The following is a 13,132-nucleotide window of genomic DNA, read 5'->3' on the forward strand; positions in this document are numbered from 1 at the left end:
GGAGTGGAGCCTGGAGCGCGGGCGGCCCCGCCCCGCCCCCGCCGGGCCTCACCTGCCCACCGCGCTGGAACCGGAATTGGAAGCCCTCCCGGGTTGGGAGCGAGGAGGGTCGCGCTCCGCACCCCAAGGTACAACGCCCGGGCCTCTTCCGGCCCTGCCTGCCCCAGGTCGGACCCGTGCCCCTCACCTGCCAGGCCTGTTCGCCAGTCACCACCCTGCCCAGCGCAGCGCCCTTAGCTCTCTCTTTTCCTTTGAGTACCTGGCTCCTGTGATCGTCCTCCCAGCTTCCTTTACCTCAACTCCTAGGTGCCTTGATTCTCCCCACAACACTTCGTCTTGCCCACCGCCCCTTCTCCCAAGACTCCCCAGGAGCCAACCCTTCCTTCCGGCCCCCACCTCTCACTGTGCTGGAAGAGCCCGGGCTTTGGGGTTGGGCCTGGATTTACGCCATCACTAAGCCAGGTAACCTGACCCCCAAGCCTATTTGCTCACCGGCAAATGGGGGTGATACCACGCCTAGCCGGGCTATTAAAGGAGGGCACCGGCCACAGAGGTGCACAGCCGGGGAGCATTTCCTTCTTTTCCTCCCAGGCCTGTACCTGGTCCTTTCCCGAAAAGTGGCCTTGGGCAAGTCTGTACTCCCTCACTGGCAAACACCTGGGCCTTCACTGGCGGGAACGCTGGGTGGAAGGGTTCTCTCCTCAAGGCCCAGTTGTACCCTCTGCGGGGGCCGTTTACATCCTGGCCTGCCCATTTCAGGACTTGGCCCATTCTGTTAGGACTTCTCTAGAACTTTGGCTCAAGGCCATTGGGCCAGTCTCCCGGGAAGCAAAATCCATCACACACAGGATAGGGAGAGGCCTCAACCAGGAGGATGTTCTGGTCATCCACACTGGCTACTGCCCGAAGAGGTACCCCCTTCCCACCCCTTATCAAGGGGCCTCCTTTCATCCTCTCATGTACCAGGCTCTGAGTCTTTCAAATTCTTCCTCCCACCTGAGTCCAGGTACTGAGCACCTCACCTGCACCAGCATGGTCCTCCCTTCCCAGTTCCCTCACCCTTGACCTCTGACCCCAGAAATCCCTTGTGCCTGCCAACATGGCAGTCCAGGTCCTCACTCTAACGTTATGCTCCACAACTCCCCCACATCCATCACTTCAACCAGGTCAGTCTGGCCACCAGCCCTCACCCACCTTGGCTTTTCTGCCTCTGCAGCTGGTAGGGCCCCTTCCACATACCTAGAATCCTGCCCCCGAAATCCATTCACTCAAGTGTGCACCCTTCAGGACCCACGTCACCGCAGAGCGGGACCTGGGACTTCTGACCCCCATAGCCTCTATCAACATGATGCTTCCTGCCCCACTAGGAGTGTGAACAAGTACAGGGGTCATTTCAGCTCACCCCATCCTGGGGAGCCACTACATGAAGAAAACACTGCTGAGGAAGGAGTGACCAAATGACCGAGGAACCAGGACTCAGAGGTTCGGGACACTGTGAGGCCATTTGCGCCATAATCACTGCCCAGGCCTGAGCGAGCACAGGCTCCAGGAGGGGAGGGTGCCACACAGAAAATACTTGTCTCACACCCAGCTGAATGAGCCCCTACCCACAGACCCTGCACTCGGCCTCAGTGTGCCCTGAAAGGGGTACTGTGTACCAGACCCAGATTCTCTAATACTCCAGTACACACGAGTATAGAGTGCCTTCCCACTGTTCCTGTTTACTCAAGGGCACACAAGGCCACCCATGGCCGTTTAGCCTGCGAGGTCAAGGGTCGATGTTCTCTGAAAAGGGAGCAGTTAGGGGTTCTCAGGGCTTGTTGTCTCCATGCCTCACTGCACCTCCCACCTTTGGGAGGCCCCTCCCCATTGCTGCCTCTCCATTCACTGCTGGTGGGCTGAGCTCTGCCAGGCCTGTCAGGGACGTCCTCAGGCTGTATGTGGGAGGACACTCCAAGCCCAGTGGCACTCCAGTGCTACCCAAAGCACTCTGCCCCATGGACCCAGACTGGCTATCCCTCCCTGTAATTATGTCCCCCAATCCGTCTTTCCTGCTCTCCTCTGATCATTGCTAAAGCATTAAAAACCTGTTGCATTGAGTCCAACTCATAGTGACCCTACAGAACAGAGCAGAACTGCCCCATAGGGTTTCCAAGGCTGTAATCTTTACGGAAGCATTCTGCCACATCTTTTTCCCACAGAGCGGGTGGTGGGTTCGAACCACCAACCTTTTGGTTAGCAGCCGAGCACTTAACCACTATGCCACCAGGGCTCCTTCTTCCAGCATTAGAACGCCCAATAGCAAAGAAAGTGACCCAGAAGAGGGGACATAACCATGGTCACCAGTAGGTGGGCAGCAAGCTAGGTTTCCCTCACTAGAACCCCCACACCATCTGACACGGGAAAGTCAGGCCAGGAAATCCAAAACGAAAGCCCAAGCCCACAGGGTGAGCGCATAAAAAACAGTCCTAAAGAGGACAAGACCAAGAGAGATGAGAGGGCCTAAAGGGGGGCGAGTCCCCTAACTCCAGGCCCAACCCACAAGTCACAGACCTCAGTTTTCAATGGACAAAACTCAGTCTGATATAAATTGATTTAAAATAATACAAACTAAAAAATACTTTTATTGGACATTAACACAAAGTTTTCATGATGAATGTCAATAAGCATTAACCTAAAAAGCCAAGTATGTCTGCCAGATACACAGATGAGCTACACCGACGGGGCTCAGGGCTCAGGCTGAGGTTGGGTGCACCCCTAAGGCTCACTTCACTGCTGGGATTCTCTAACTACATCCACACCTAACCCCTCAGACCCTCTGGAGGAGGATATGGGGGCTAGCTGGCCCGGAAGAGCATGTAGAGCACAGGCAGCGTGGCAGCAACCATCACACAGGTGACCAGCGTGCTGTAGACAGCATTCCTGTTTACCTGGGCTTCTAGCCTCTGCTCCATGTCCGACAGTGCCAAGAGCATACTCCCCTGCTCCAGCAAGGAGCTGGGTGGAGCCCGGTCTGCCTGCTCAGCCAGGCCTGGGTGTACTGCAGCTTTTGCAAGCTGAACCACCCCAGCCATTTGGCTGAAAGTCTTTTCCAGGCCGTCAAGCTGCTCTTGTAAACCCTTGAGACATGAATGGACCTGCCTGGAATGGCTGATCTGCTCTTGCAAGGCAGCTGAAAGGACTTCTGTGTCTTTGACTTGGGTGGGGGAAGTACCTGTCTGGGACGCAGAGCCCTGCCCCTGCCCAGCATGCACCAGGCCCCTCAGGTCCACCATGAGGTCATGGAGGTCCCTCTGCTGGAGGGAGTAGCTGGATGCCTGCTCCCGGATGGCCTCCTGGAGGCTCACAGGCCCCTTCTGTGCCTCCAGGAGTAAGGCCTTCAGCTCCTGTAGCCGTATGCGGTTCACATAGGTGGAGCCGGCCACACCAATCAGGGCCCCCAGGACTGACCCAATGAGGGACCAGTTCTTGGTCCTCTCGGCCCGAGCGCGCTCCTTCTCATGACTTTCCCGCACAGCTGCGGAGAAGAGAGAGAACTTCTCTCGCTCAGAGTCTTCTGCACGCAGATAGGCCGTACGAAGCCTCTTCTCCTCCTGCAGAAGCAAAGCTGCGTCATACAGTAGCAATGAGGCCCTGCAGCTGAGCCACCAGCAGATGCCCCGCCACCATGTCCCTGGGACTTAGCCTCGTGCCTGGCACAGAGTACATGCTCCATAAACATGTGCAGATGGGATGAGGGTAGCATAAACCTGATTGGGTGGGCGGAGCCAAAGAATGGGGGTGGTCTAGGTGACCTGCACTATCCTCCCACCTGAGCCGTCCTGGGCTTGACCAAACATGCGCTGGTATCTACAGAACGTGTCTATAAGGGCCAGCCCCGCTATGGTGCTCTCTCCTCACAGTCTGGGTCCCAGGCTATATTGCTCTGGACTGTTGGTCCCAGCGCTCCAGAAAGAAGCAGATGGACAGGCCCAGGAAGCCTGGGGTCCTGGCCCTCAGCAGGAGCTTCTGGTTCACCTCCTCATCAGACCTCTGCCCACCAGACCAGTCAGGGTTCCCACTTCACCCCTCCATGACCTGCCAGGCTAGGGTCCCTGTTCTGGTGGGAAGGGCTGCCCCCAGAGGTGCCTACCTGCAGCATCCTGTGCTCCAGAGTAGCCAGTTCCAGATACTGGTTGTCCTCCCTGGAGACACGGTCCAAGCGGTCCCTCACTTCCTTCAGTTTGGCCTGCTGAACTTCCAAGTCCCCCTGGGCCTCTCGGACAAGCCCACGAGCCACCATGAACACTTTCTCTGCCTGCAAAGAGAACAGAGGCTGTCTGCCCCTTCTCACCATGCGTACACTGGCTCAGCTCTATTCTCAACAAGGCTGTGGCTAAGAGGTCACTGGGATGTCAGCTGCAAAGGGTGGAAACAGAGTCCCTCACACACTAATCCTGGCTCCCCTAGTGGTGCTCAAAGTGCAGCCTCGAGCCACGCCCATCAGAATCATGGGACTTATCCATTCAAGTAGGAATAATGTGCCCCTGAGAAACTGGAAAATAGCTAACAATGCACACAACCTGTGCCCACCAAACATAGCAACTCTCGTCTGACACAGTAAGGAACCTAAATGCTTGTGCTGCTTCCTGTGCTACCTTACCCCTCAAAACAACACCGTGAGAGGCACTGCTCCGGTCTCCATTTTTTGGACTTGGAAACTCGGGCTTGGCCAGGCTCTCTCAGTCTCCAAGGGGAGAGATGGCACTTTGCCTCAAAGCCTCCAGTTGAAGCCCAGGCTCTTCCCATCTCGCTATACTGATCCGCACGCCTACGCAGGAGTGGGAACGGTGACAGCAGGATCCACTTCCGCTGCCATAAAGGACTTGACAATTACAGGCAGCTCTGTCCCCCTCATAGTCCGATGTTTCCCAGTGGCCTCTACTTTCACAGGGATGTTTTAATTACACACAGGCTCTGTGGACAGCAAACCCCTGGCAACTCTCACCACCAATCCCCCAAACAGTCGACGAAGGAAGTGTTTGCGGCCAATGGATGTTAATCATCAGGAATTTATCAGACCACAACTGCCTTCAGGGAGGGTGGGGAATACAGTTACACCCAAGTCCTTCACCCTAGTAGTATTAAACTCAGATTTTCATGTGAGAAGTGAGGCGGATGCCTCTACCAGTGGTATCTGTTCAAGAAAAGGCAAGTCTGGATGTGGCTTCCCAGCACCACGTGGCTGGTGACTTATTTGGCGAGAGCCTCCAGGCAGCATTTTCCAAGCCAGAAGGTAGGGCAACCATCCCGCTCCCCTCCTCACCTCAGTCACGTTTCCCTGGGCCTCGCGAACCTCATTGAGTCCAACAAACTCTTCATATCTGTCCCACCAATTCTTGGCTGTGGAGGACACATGTCGCTGAATGCTGTGCCCCAGGGCTCTTCCCAGCGTTGTGAGGCGGTGATACAGCCCAAGGGCTGCCTCCTCAGGTCTCTTCTCTCCGGGCTGGCTGGGGCCTGGGCTGCAGAGAGTCCTGGTCATAAAGAGGTCCCTTCCAAGGAGGCCTCTCCGCACCAGTACATGGGGCACACACACGATGTGCTGCATGGCAAACACAGAGCTGCGCCCTCTCATCGGGAGATCTGTGAGGGGACGCCAGACAGATCAGCTCACAGCTGAGAAAGGGCTGTGGGCATAAGTCAGGTCTCAAGGCCTAGGGACAGTTTTGAACTGACTAATTTCCATTAGACATCTAATCTGAGCGCCTCTTGGCTGGCCCAGGGATTGCAGCCCCCACAGCAGGAGGGTAGTCAGGTTTGCCCCTAGGTGCTCCTGGGCAAAGGAACACATCTGGGGAAGGCCATAATTAGAAAATCACGGCTTCTGCTTCCCTCCATGAGGCCACACAAACCAGACCCTCCCATCCCACCCGCCTCCCTGCATTCCCCAGATCTCTTGTGACTTGGATGAATCCCGGTGCCCAGCTTTCTGATACTATCAAGAGAAAGTTCTCAACTCTGAGTCATGCCCATGCTGACAAAGCCCCCAAAAAGATTCATAAGACTCTCGGGAAAGTTGTGGAACAGAGGGGATTTCCAGTGTCTTTTCTGGAAAAAAACAAAAAACAAACTCAAAACCAACTTCCCAGAGTCCCTAAGGGCAGCCTCAGCACTGGGGAAGCAGAGTTTTGCTCACACAGGAGGGCATAGGTCACTCCTGTCCCAAAGCAGAGAACTCCCAGCTCTTCTCTAAGAGGACAATTCCAGGAAAAGCACAGATCTTCACAGAAGACAACTTAGGCTCACACCAACCCTTCTCCTTCTGTCCTCCAACCCCAGACTTCCCAGGCTACCAACTCCCAGTCTCACATTTCTCACCTTCCCTAAGCCTTCTCCCTCCTCCCTGAACTTAGTCACTGCTCAACAGGTTAGGTTTCTTTAATCCTTCCCTTTTCAACCCCGCTTTGCTGTTTGGGTCCTAACGCCTACTTCTCCACATCTGAACTGCACGGGAGTCTCCCATTAACCGCAGTCAGGCCTGGCCCAAACTCAACAACAGTAGCCACTCTGAAGACCCCAAAATGGGGGCCAGGTGACCCACAACTGGGCCAGCAGCACCCTCCTCTGACCAAACCACATCCCAAGGTCCCCAAGTAGTGACTCCTGCTGTCACAGCGACACCTGGTGGCCAACCAACCAGGCTAGAGAGAGAAAAGCAAAGGGAGCTGGGGGCAGGAAGACAGGCCGGAGGAGCTCCAGTTACAAAACAGAAAGGGCTTCCTGAGGTAAGCCTCCTCCCCTTCACGCCGTGCTGGGAGCAGTCTTTGGAGAAGCTCAGGCTCTCTTGAAAGCAAAGCCGGTTGAATAGCGACATGCCTCCTGGCCAAAGTGGGCCCAAGCTGAGAGCCATGGAGGGGACACCTCTGTGACAGTGGTTCCAAGCTTGTGCCACACCTGGACCCCTGGACCCCATTCATAAGGCTGGGGACCATTGCCCAGCAGGGCACACACCATCCAGGAGCAAGGGTCGGGCAAGCCTCCCAGGCCTCAACACCAGTGCTCACTGCCCACAAGCTGTGACCCCAAAACAACCCTGCAGGAACAGCAAAGCACAGCATGCACCCCTGCAGCCCCTGCGCCCACAGCACCCACTCTCCTTCCCAGCAAAGCTCAGCAGAAAAGTGTCTGGCGTGGCAGTCGCCACTTCCTCACCCTCCCCGCTTCTTTCTTGATCTCACTCCAGCCTGGCCTCCTCCCCACTCCACCATAGAGGCTGCTCTCCCAGAGGCCCCTCAAAACCTCCACCTTGCCAGATCAGTAGGTGCTTCTCAGATTTCTTCCTCAATCTCTGCAGCTTTCAACATTCTCCTTCTGAAAACACTGCCCCCTCTCAGCTTCCTCCGATCTTCTCAGCCCCTTTCCCTGTTCCTCCTCCACCAGCTGCTGACTCTTGGACCCCAGGAAGGAAACCCATCCAGGGACAGAGGCCAGGTCAAGTACGGGCCAGAAAGCCATCTTCAGAATCTTGTCCCTCCAAATCCATGACTGTCTCTTACCAACTGCCCTTTCCTCAAACCTCCATCATCTGTACTTCATCCTCACTTGCAGCTGATGGCTTGCTTCATTTTTACCATGAAAATATAAAATATCAGAAGAGAACATCCACAAATTCCCACTACACCTTCCCACCTGTCAGTATCTGTCCCATTCCCTCCGCCTTCTCTCTTGTTCCTCAGGAAGAAACTCCACGCTCCTTGGAAAGCCAACTCTCCACCTGTGCCTCAGGTCCCACGTCCTCTCCTCTCTTCACTGACATTGCTCAGTAATTGATCAGATACCCCTTCTCCAACAGCCACCCCATTTCTCTGCTCTTTACAGCCAAACTCCTTGACAGATTGTACTCACTGTCTCCAGTTCCCCTACTTCCATTCTCTTACGCCCTCTGATCTGGCCTTCACTCCCACCATGCCACTGGAACTGCTCTTGTCCAGGTCACCTCCATATTGACAAATCCAATGATCAGTTCCCAGTCCTCATTTCACTTGCCCTATCAGCAACCTATGCTTCATGATCATTCCTCCTTGAATCACTTGGCGTCCAGCCTCCACCCATCTCCCTGACCTCTGAACACTGTAGTGCCCCACAGCTCAGTCCTCAGATCCTTTTTTTCCATCAGTCATCTCACCCAGTGCCATAACTTTAAAAACCATCTATGAAAATGTTCTAAAATTGATTGTGACAATGGTTGCACAACTGTGAATGTACTTAAAAAACACTGAACTGTATACTCTAAATGGGGAATTGCATTATACGTGAATTATATCTCAATAATGCTGTATATTTAAAAAAAAAAAAAAAAAATCTACACTCTGACTTCTCCAGCCCAGACCTTTTCCCTGGTCCCCAGGCTCATTTACTCAGCTGCCCAATCCACATCTTTGCTTGGAAGGCTAATGGGGATCTCAAACTTGATAGATCCAACATTGAGCTCCTCATCGTCCTGCCTTCCCCACAGTCTTCTCCATTTCAGCTGACAGCAACTCCAACCGCAAATGTTCAGGCAAAAAACCTCCCATCATCCCTGACTCCTCATGTCTTTCCCACTTCATGTAGGATCCATCAGCAAATGCCACTGCCTTGCTACATCCTGGAGCCCTCCTGCTCTTATCTGTGCCAGTGCTACCACCTAGTTCCAACCACTGTCTCTCCTCTGGATTACCACAACAGCCTCCTGATACGTCCCTGATTCTACTCTCACCCCTACAGTCTATTCTAAACAGAGCAGCCAGTGGTCCTTTCAAAATACAGATTAGACCATGTCTCTCTCTGCTCAACTCGTGCAATGGCTTCCCATTTCTCTCAAGGTAAAAGCCAAAGTTCTTTCCATGGCCTATGGGGCATTCACTCCCTGGCTCCCCTTGCTCTCTGACCTCATCTCTCACTGTCCCCCCCCCCCCGTTTCCTCACTGCTGCAACCACATGGACCTCTTGATGTTGCTGGAACACACTAGGCTACCCCCACCTCAAGGCCTTCACACCAGCTGCTCGCTATATGCACCACTTGCTCCCTCTTCAAGTCCTGCTCCAATGTCACCCCCTGGGGAGGCCTTCCCTGACCACTCTATCAGAAATCGCCATCCCACCCCCACCCCAGCACTCCTTACCCCCTTTCCTTGCTTTATTTTTCTCCACATGTATCACATGACCTGCGATATGTATTTCACTTATTTACTGTTTGCTGTCCGTCTTATCCACTGGAATGTCAGCTCTGCCAGGGCATGCACTTTGTTTCGTTCACTGCTGTATCCCCAGTAACTAGAATACCACCTGCATATAGTAGATACTCAATAGAATATACCGGATGAATAAAAAAAGAATTCGCAGTCACATCCCTGATATATTATAAAACTCAAACTCCTTCCGGCAGCCTCCAAAGCTCTCTCGTACCAGCTTATCCAGCCTCCGCCCAATTCGGACACCTCCTCCCTCCCACCTCCCTTCATCCAAGCGGTTCTAAGAACGCGCCAAGCTCGTTTCTGCCTCAAGGCCTTTGCACGTGCCCGTCCCACTACCTGCAGTGCTCTTCCGTGCACGGTAACAGGCCTGGCGCCTTCCAGCTAAATCTCCCTGCCCCCCAGCTCACTCTAGAGGACCGTACCGCGCCAAAGCCACAACTCCAACAGAGCGTCTGCCACCCGGTTGTCCTCTGACCCCTGAGTGCCCGCCCCTGGAGGACCACTTCCGGCATCGGGAGACAACTTCCTGACTAACAGCCAATCAGAGGACCCATCTGGTAGTATAGGCACATAAGGAGGTGGGGTCGGGAGCTCGGTTTCCGGTGGCGGAGCTGGGGAAGGGGCGGTAGGCGCCATGTCCGGCCGGGAAGGTGAGTTCTTGGGGACTGTGGGGCTGGAAGGGACCTGGCGAGGACGGGTTGAGCGTGAGTACGCAGGGCGGGCGGCGGGGCCGGGCTCAGCGTACTTGTGTCGCCCACAGGTGGCAAGAAGAAGCCCCTGAAACAGCCCAAGAAGCAGAGCAAGGAGATGGACGAGGTGAGGGCGGGCGCGGAGGCGCGGGCGGGCGCGGAGGGACTGGGCGGCCGGCCTGGAGAGAACGTGCTCTACTTCTCCCTAGGAAGATAAGGCTTTCAAGCAGAAACAAAAAGAAGAGCAGAAGAAACTCGAGGAGTTAAAAGCGAAGGCCGCGGGGAAGGGCCCCCTGGGTAAGTGAGGTTCGAGTGGGGCTCGATCCGGACAAACGCTTCAAGCGCGTTTCTAGACGTGGGCCCGGGCAGGTCAGCTTCTGTTCTTATTTGTGAGCTGCGAGGTCGCGTTTATTTCCTACCCGCTAAGGGGGAACCTAGTCAGCTTTGGATTCCCAGCAGTGGGAAAGGGCAGAAGCCACAACTGGGCCTGGAAACGAGATCTGCTTCCCTCCTTCAGAGGAGTTGCAGAAGTGGAATCACAGAAATCCATTTATTGTAGACACGAGTTCATACAGATCTGCGTTTCCACTTGTTCTCCATACATTCTTCCCTCAAATTCATATTTCATTATCTCTTTATCGTCTATAGTATTTTGTAGTACTTATTTTACTTATTGGTGATATTGTTCTCTCTAATAAAAACATATGCGCTCTAAGTCTTTTCAGTTCTGCATGTGCCTAGACTAAAGGATAAAGTCCAGGCTCCTTGACTTGCTATTCAGAGGCCTGCAAAAATCAAGTTTCATATACCTTTTCTTTTCCTTTATTTAAGGGAAGAGGGATTGGTTGATTACATTTCAAAAGATTTTTCAAGCCTAGTACCTCCTGTGTTTTTTAAACACTGTTTACATTCTTCAGACTAGTGATTTGATCCTCTTCAGTTATCTGTGCCCTATTTGAGCATTATGAGCCACACTGGGCATGATGGAGGCCCAGATGGTGGAGTGTCACCTAAGGGTTTCCCAAGACTTCTCTGCCAGTGAGTTTGATCCATTATGGTTCACTCACATAGCACTCAGATTCTAGCTGTCGAGATTCCCTTTGGGAATTACAGTAAAACTTGGGAAAGACAGAACCTGTATAACATGGAAACCTGTCAGGGAAGGAAAACTCAGGTATTTTTCACTGACAGAGAGTGATAGAAAAGTGTAAAACTGCACCCTGTAAAAGGCAGACAACTTGGAGGCCCGGCTCTTACAGGTTTCGTTGTATGTTAGGTATCTTGCACCTTCCCTCTATCTGTGATTGTGTGTACAGGGAGATCAGTCCTTAGTGGAACCCTGTACTACTCATTGAGCATCACCTAATTTTGTTCTAAGGTTTATTTTGTCAGAGGTCTTTTGGAATTTCATTGTTGTATTAGGTATACCTAATTCTACAACTATTTTTTAAATGACCTACTGTGTGTGAAACATCTTGTCATTTGTAAATTGGACTTTAAAATAAAGATAGTGAGTAAGCCAGATCCCAGGGTCGTAATACGGAAGGTGGTGTAGTATAGTGTGGTAGTTAAGAATGTGGACTTGGAAATCAAGACGACCCAGGTTGGAATCCTGGCTCCATCACATGTGAGCTTATGACCTTGAACAACATCTAACTCTTAAGACTTCATTTCTGTATCTGTAGAATGGGTTGATAGGACGTGAGGATTAAATGAGCTTATCTGTGAAGTACACAACAAACACAGTGTAGATCCAGACCAGTGCACACCCATTGCGTGTGCCCGTTTCATCCTCATCCCACCTTTGCACTCAGAATAGATAATATTGGTAAAGCTACTGTGCAGTGTGTCAAAGAGAATGCCCAGTACAAGAGTCAAGCATTATTAGGATCCACATCAGGCCCCTGGGGCTTCTGTCATAAGAACTGTGTTCTTCCCTAGCTGTGACTTTTTTTTCCCCCTTCCTTTTGCAGCCACAGGTGGAATTAAGAAATCTGGCAAAAAATAAGCTGTACATTGTGACTGAGGCGATGGTGACCCTTGTTTCCATTCCTGTTTAAACATCTGGATTCCGTGCTAAAACATCTGTTGCCACCTGTAGTTAGAATGAAGTGTTGTCTTGGAGCCTGTTGTACATTTAAGAATAAACTTTTGTAAAAAAAAAAAAAAAAATCATACAGTGGTTCATCTGTTTAGTTCTTCTCACTCAACCATTCCTATCTTAGCTGTGTGGACTAAACCCAGTCCAGAATCCCACCACAGTCTGCTCTTCGATCTTTGTTATGCCCTGGATTCTGTATCACCTGGAATTAAACCAACTCATTTGAAATAGCTGTCATTCCTGTGTGGTTGTGCCACATGGAATACCTTATGTGAGATTAGTGGAAAAATATACTTTGGAAAGAAAACTTAACCCCTCCTTTTCTGTTGTGACATCCACGTTGCTAATGTGTTTTGCTGAGTTATCTGTTGATGTAAGCAGTCTACTATGTGCAGGCACTGGAGATCGCACCAGCAAAACTGCTTTTGCTCTTAAGGGACTTCTCTGTTGTGGGAGCAGGAGCCCGATAAATACATACGATATGTGCTATGAAGAAAGAAAAAAAGGGGGGTCGGGGAGTAGATAGAGATTCTTCAAAGTCTCCAAGAACCAAACTTGCTCAGAAGCCTGTAGGTCTGCACTTCACTAGGACTTCAGAAAGGGCCTAGCTGGGTTCCCTCCCACATCTTAAACCCCACATCCAGTCCATCAGCAAAATAAAATCTGGCCCCATCGTACTCCCTCTGATACTACTACCCATTCTAACCTTATAATCCCTCACCTGGATTATTGCAGTCACATCCAAATTTTCTTTCTGCCATTACCTATGCCCTGTTGCAGTGTAATCTTCACTTGAGCCAGAGTGATCCTGCTAAACTATAAATCAGATGTCGTCACTTCTTGGCTCAAAATTCTTCAGTGGTAAAAGCCTAAGTCCTTACAGTGACCAGTCAGGCCCTAAGGAATCCGGACCCCGCCCGCACGTTTCCCTCTGATTACTGTTTGTCCCACTGATCATCATCTCCAGCCACAGTGGCCTATGTTCCAGGCAAGCTGCTGCCTCACTGTGTTTTCAGTGATTTCTTCCCTTACGCCTGTCACACTCCTCACCTAGATACTGGAGGCTCCCTCACTTCAGTTAGAGAACTGAAAACAGTAGTGAGCTCCTCCCTTTATGATAGTCC

General features: G+C 52.1%; 2 protein-coding genes across 4 annotated transcripts; one reads left to right on the forward strand and one right to left on the reverse strand.

Moving 5' to 3' along the window:
- Nucleotides 1–2,584: 2,584 nt before the first annotated feature.
- Nucleotides 2,585–9,781, reverse strand: CCDC51 (coiled-coil domain containing 51). Of its 3 annotated transcripts, none has more exons than XM_023726633.1 (4): nt 9,641–9,781; nt 5,306–5,499; nt 4,133–4,297; nt 2,585–3,593 (listed from the first exon to the last, which is right to left on the reverse strand). In XM_023726633.1, the coding sequence occupies exons 3-4, from the start codon at nt 4,280–4,282 to the stop codon at nt 2,838–2,840; spliced, it is 906 nt and encodes a 301-aa protein (XP_023582401.1). In that variant the 5' UTR covers nt 4,283–4,297; nt 5,306–5,499; nt 9,641–9,781; the 3' UTR covers nt 2,585–2,837. The 3 variants fall into 3 exon arrangements, with proteins under 3 accessions (XP_023582401.1, XP_023582394.1, XP_004368545.1); XM_023726626.1 differs by having other exon boundaries at nt 5,306–5,504; XM_004368488.3 differs by having other exon boundaries at nt 2,595–3,593; nt 5,306–5,625.
- A 1-nt stretch (nt 9,782) lies between these two features.
- On the forward strand, nt 9,783–12,236 carry TMA7 (translation machinery associated 7 homolog). Its single transcript, XM_023726638.1, has 4 exons — nt 9,783–9,868; nt 9,979–10,034; nt 10,117–10,204; nt 11,881–12,236. The coding sequence occupies exons 1-4, from the start codon at nt 9,853–9,855 to the stop codon at nt 11,913–11,915; spliced, it is 195 nt and encodes a 64-aa protein (XP_023582406.1). The 5' UTR covers nt 9,783–9,852; the 3' UTR covers nt 11,916–12,236.
- The last annotated feature ends 896 nt before the right edge of the window (nt 12,237–13,132 follow it).

This window comes from Trichechus manatus, unplaced genomic scaffold (genome assembly GCF_000243295.1).
Source record: "Trichechus manatus latirostris isolate Lorelei unplaced genomic scaffold, TriManLat1.0 scaffold00001, whole genome shotgun sequence".
Lineage (NCBI taxonomy): Eukaryota > Metazoa > Chordata > Mammalia > Sirenia > Trichechidae > Trichechus > Trichechus manatus.